Genomic DNA, 5,729 nt, shown 5'->3' on the forward strand with positions numbered 1-5,729 from the left:
AAATATAGTATATTTTTATTTAATTAATAATTATTCATATTATTCAAGATTATTATTGTTTACTTAACACTCCTATCATCAAATGAGCCTACGACAATCCAGTCCATAAATTCGTTCGTATAGTTGGCTCCTTTTTGTGTGAAATAAAAATAAGTAAATAAAAAAACGTGCGTTTTGGGCACTGCCTTATCGGTATCAACTCCCGTTATCAGAGACACAACTCTTCTCACTCTCTTCCTCAATCTCTCCTCCATACATTCATATCCTCCTTCCACCACATCGCCGCCGCGGCTCTGCAACTCCTTGGCCTCACTCTGCTACGTCGCACCGCCGCCTCGCTGGGCTCCTCTGCTTATTTTCCCGCCGCTGCTTTGTCGTGCTCCCCGTCGTGCTCCTCTGCTGCTCGTGCCGCCTCTAATCCCTAATCTGCAGGTAGGCTTTTACTTTTTTCTGATTTAGGCAATTAGGGTTCCTAATCCCTATTCCCTTGTTAGGGTGGTGGGCTTATCAGGTAGGCTGCTAGTGCGTGATGGTGGTGCTTCATAGCACATTCTTTCTACTGTCCAAATACCGAACCGAATCTCCGTCTTATTTGTAAGTTCCTCTCCTTTCATTTGAATTCTTTTATTTATTTAATAATAGATCAATCTTCCTGCGTACCCTAACTCAGTTGATAAACTTGTGAAGATTGGGTGGCTATGTATAGTTCTGGTAATGTACTTCTCCTCAATTGTTTTCTAAATGCTGTTGGAATATTTTTTATGCTCCATTGTGAACAACTTGGTTGACAGATTATTACTTATTGTTGGTATTTCATCCCCTGCTACCAACAGAGATTTTCGTTTTCTCTTCTCATCAGGGATAAGCTCTAATTTGTAATAAGTCTTCCCGTGCCTCTTCTTTTTTATTTGTTTTCCTATTTATGTTTTAATTTTTATTGTTGATAAATGTTTTTTGGTGTTGCTAAGTGTTAATTTTGCTATAAATGTGTTGTTGTTGTTACTGATTGTTGATCAAATTGCTGCTGCTGCTTCCTGCTATCAATGTGCTGTTGTTGCTATTGGTGAAAATTGGTTTAGGCATAAATAATATGCTTGAATAGGAAATATTCAACTAGATTTTATAGATTTTGATGATCATTGATAAACTTTGATATTTGTTTTTAGATTTGATACTTTGGTAGATTCTTCGGGATTTTTATTATTTATGAATATGAAAGTGAGTTTGCTAGAGCAGTGAGGTGACATTCATTATCATAATTAAGCTGGCACATCTTTGTGAATTGTGATGTGTGTTTTTTGCATTTCAGTAATGCATGTTTTAATTGATCACGATTAGTTGTAATGTATCAAATATTGTGTTGGATTCAAATAGGTTATATTGAAATCACTGAGGTGGTCGTCTGATTCACATTTGTAATTTTTGGTGATGTTCAACAAAGGTGTGTCTGAGTGTCCCCTTGAGGTAATCATAACACCAGAAAATGAAAGCATTAATACATACATTAAGTTCTCACTATTTTAATTTCATGTAAGATTGGTCCTTCCAGCAATGCTCACTATTTTAGTTCTTTCTTCATCAGGGGCATCCAATCAAGAATCTTAGAATCTGTATGCCTTCAATATCATCCACAGAATCTGTACAGCTTAAAGGTCCACTATTAAGTTTCCCACCTAATATGAAGTCGTTCTTTCTTTTCACCTTCTCATAAACCCACTTTCAGTTCTTGACCAAACACGACCTTAAGACCCCATGGTTCCCCTGAAGCCTTACCACCATTTCTCTAGCCTCTCTATTTCCATAGCTCCCACTTTCTGTCTCCAGCCTCACTTTTCCTCTCCTCCATTTTCCTTCAACTACCGATTTCATGCACCAAAATCACACTTCAAACTCAAGAATTCATTCTCTTTTCCCACTTCTAACTTTCTCAAGGTATCAAGAATTGGAGTATCAGTTTGTACTAGTGAATATGAAGAAGAAGAAGAAGAAGAAAAGAAACTTTCAACAGAGCTTATGGACTTGTCGCCAAATGGCCCAGTGTACCAGAAAACACTTCAATTGGTTGAGTGCTCCATGTTTGCTGCACTTACTGGTTTGGTTTACTTCTTGAGCAACTCTCTTGCTATTGAGGTTAGTTAATTAGTGACAATAAAAAAATAGGTCTTTGTTTGTTTGGAAATTGATTGGTTCTAATAAAAAAATGGCTCATGGTTTGTATGAGTTAGGAAGTTGTAATAATAGATCTTCTCTATTGGTTGATAGTTAGTTAGTTCTATCAAAATTTGGTTCTTTGTTTTTGTATGAGTTTAGTTAAGAAATTGCAATCATGGTTCTTTTCTTGTGGCTGATAATTGGTTATCTATTCTTTTACTTTTTGATATCTTAATAGTATTTTAGACTCAGTGTTCAAGTTTTTGTTTCTGATTACAGAATTACTTTAGTTGTTTCTTCTCGTTGCCTATAGTGATTTCCTCAATGAGATGGGGTGTTGATGCTGGAAGGAAAACACTGGTAACGGTTGCTATTTTCTTGCAAGAATACAGTAGATAAATTCATGTATTTGCATAACCAGTTTTTAATTATTGGTAGTTACGCTTTTGTTTTTTAGGTGGCAACAACTGTACTTTTGTTTGTCTTGTCTGGTCCAGTCAAAGCTCTAACTTATCTGGTAAGATTGCTTTTAACTTGGTAATTTTCTTAGCTAAGCAATAGGGCTTCCAGTTTTTTGTGTTCAATTGTTTTCCTAATATGCTTAAAATTAAACTATATATATTTTTTATTTTGTGGAAAAGCTCAAGTGCAAAGATGTTTTACATAGACATCCAATTATGTCTTGCCACATTAACAAACATAACTGCTTTCCGTGGCCACTTTTTGAATGGTCATCCAAAAGAATTTGATTGTATGACTATGTAAAACTTTTTACACTTTTAGTGTCTCAAAATTATGCTCTATTAATCGATTTTGTTCATGAAAAAATAGTTGTTTTGTTCTAAGTGTTAGAATGGCATTTCGTTGTACCTAAGTGTTTTATGTTACACAATGAGATGCTTGCTACTTGCTAGTTAGTTATAAAATATGTAGCGTATTGGATATGCCTTCCTGTCGAATCGGTGTTGCTATTTCTGTGCTTTGCAATACTAATAATGGTGAAGGTTATTCAACAATGAGGTTTTTACTGAAGTGAATACATGTCAGTTTTTGCATATGAACTCGAAAATGAACTCCATATGCTGTTTTACAAATGCAGTTGTGTTTGTTAAGAAATTTAATTGTGCTGGGAAACATGAATTTTAACATTTCTCACTTTTCCTTTTTGTGAAAATAGAATAGTATACATACACTGGTTTGTTTTTCGATTTGATACCTTAGTCATACTGCCTGTAAAGTAACTTGAATTCGAAATATTTCTTTCATGCAGCTTAAGCATGGCATTGTTGGTTACACAATGGGTATTTTATGGAGGTATGCATATGCAATATTTTTATGCTTTAACTCAATTTTCTAGTGAACTCTTTGATGAAGTGCATTTAATTTAGATTCATGTGATCTGGTTGTACAATGCAGTGGGTGAGTAATCATGTTAACCCCCTCCTGCTCTTCCAATTTACCATGAATTCACTTTCTTCACCTCTTTTTTATGAATCGTCTTAAATTTAAAATAGATAGAACAAGTATCAATCTTTTGAAATTGGCATAACAAACAAATTATATTACTTTATGGCGGGAAAGCAATTTATATTTGCTGTCATCTTTGTTTTCTTGTTATATTATTTGATGAGGAACATAAGAATCTTTCATGTTCGGGTCAGTTACACATGAGGGAGAAAGATCAAAACTTTAACTATTATCCAATAATGTGAGAGTTTGAAGTTATGGAGCCCCTAAAAAAGATGAAGAATGGTAGATCGGTGGTTCCAAAAAATTTATAGATTGAAGTTTGGAAAGTTTTAGTTGGCGAACTAAAATTTTTAATGAGATTATAAAGTTTAAGAAGATGCCAAATGAAGTATCTACAATAATAAAGGGGATATATTGGTAGAATATCCAGTGGGAAAGGTGGATCAAATGTAAAATAAATCTATGGTTAGAGGCAGAAGAAGACCCAAAAAGACTCTTCATAGGATGATCTCATGGTAGACATGAACACATGATACATTATAGGATGTAATAATATTGTTTGATCCATGTAGAGGATCCACTTAATGGGATAAGACTTTGTGGTGTTTTGTTGTTGTAACAGACTTGGTTGTTACTACTGTTTTCTTAAATATGGTTTCTCTCTTATGTTACTGTTACTCAGTATGCTGCAAGAAGATAGAACTGAACTAGAACATAGAACTAAAACCAAGAAAAATCTAGTTTCCTGCTGCTGTTGATTTAAGTAACGGTTTGAAACGTGTAGAGCAAGATTTCACTCTTAGGGCTCAAGCTAATCAAAAGTGGGTGCCCACCCCCTTTCAAAATCATACTCTCCCTTCTATTCTTCCCACATTCTCCTCTCTCTTCTCTGTAGCCCCATTATGATTTGACCAGATTCCTTTCTTTCCAATCTGCAGCCTATGTGCTAGGCAGATAGTTGTATGATGTCACCATGTGTTCCATGTTGCTCATGTTGGCTTCTGATAAATCTCTTCCTAATATGCACCTCAGTTGTGGAGGTGTATCACAAGATTGTTAAATTCTGTTTTCTTTTATTGTTTAAATTAGCTAACTGGTTTTTGCAGATAGTAGTATGATGTCACCATGGGTTCCATGTTGCTCATGTTGGCTTCTGATAAATCTCTTCCTAATATGCACCTCAGTTGTGGAGGTGTATCACAAGATTGTTAAATTCTGTTTTCTTTTATTGTTTAAATTAGCTAACTGGTTTTTGCAACTCATTTACAGTTTTACTTTTGCATCTTGTCAGGTCTGGAGCAAGTTGGAACCTTTCGATTTTCTTGTGCACAATTGTAATGTTTGTTACCTATTGCCAAAAAATTCTATACGTTTGAAGTGATTGTTTTTTTTGCTGGATAATGAAATCTTAAAGTTGCAGGTACGATCACTAGGAGCTGTTGGCTTTGTCTTAATTTCATCTTTCTTAATAAGGGAAAATATACTAGCTTTGGTAATCAATTCCGCGATTCTCCTAATTTCTTAATTCTATATATCATCTTATACCATGAAAACTACTGAAATATTGTTCTTATCTTTCTCTTGTTTTTGCTGCAAATGGACCTTGTAGATCACCATTAACATTCATGCTTCTCTTACATTTCTGCTTACCGCCTCTGGTGTTAATTCCATTCCCTCGTTGAACATGATATATACCCTGTTTGGCATTTTGGTAAGGGAAAAACTTACTCTCTACTCGGAGGGGTCTTCTCTGTTTATTATATTTCTTTTTCTTCAGACTATTCTGATGTGCTCTTTTAAACTTTTTCAAGGTTTTGATCAATAGTGGGTGCTTCATGTTCTTGCTTCACCTGCTGTATTCCGTTTTCCTCGCCAGAATGGGGATGAAATCTCAACTAAGGTTACCAAGATGGCTGGAGAGGAACCTCTGATGCTGTATGTAATCAAGAGTTAGCAAAATTAATGTTGGAATTGTATTCATTCTCCCTTTTACTGCTTCAGAAAAGGGACAGTGCTGAGGCTGTATATCATTTATGGTGTATAATAATTTGACGCGCTACACAGATGAAAGGTGAATATTAACAGAAAAATTAAATAGTGTTTCTTAA

At 35.0% G+C, this 5,729-nt stretch overlaps 1 protein-coding gene across 2 annotated transcripts; it reads left to right on the forward strand.

The window, feature by feature from the left end:
• Window positions 1–166: 166 nt before the first annotated feature.
• On the forward strand, window positions 167–5,729 carry LOC107462619 (uncharacterized). Of its 2 annotated transcripts, none has more exons than XM_016081272.3 (11): window positions 167–432; window positions 495–594; window positions 1,375–1,464; window positions 1,583–2,130; window positions 2,431–2,511; window positions 2,609–2,668; window positions 3,422–3,465; window positions 4,913–4,955; window positions 5,042–5,113; window positions 5,231–5,332; window positions 5,433–5,729. In XM_016081272.3, the coding sequence occupies exons 4-11, from the start codon at window positions 1,753–1,755 to the stop codon at window positions 5,550–5,552; spliced, it is 900 nt and encodes a 299-aa protein (XP_015936758.1). In that variant the 5' UTR covers window positions 167–432; window positions 495–594; window positions 1,375–1,464; window positions 1,583–1,752; the 3' UTR covers window positions 5,553–5,729. The 2 variants fall into 2 exon arrangements, with proteins under 2 accessions (XP_015936758.1, XP_015936895.1); XM_016081409.3 differs by having other exon boundaries at window positions 512–594.

The sequence above is a fragment of the Arachis duranensis genome, chromosome 1 (assembly GCF_000817695.3).
Source record: "Arachis duranensis cultivar V14167 chromosome 1, aradu.V14167.gnm2.J7QH, whole genome shotgun sequence".
In the NCBI taxonomy this organism is placed as follows: Eukaryota; Viridiplantae; Streptophyta; class Magnoliopsida; order Fabales; family Fabaceae; genus Arachis; species Arachis duranensis.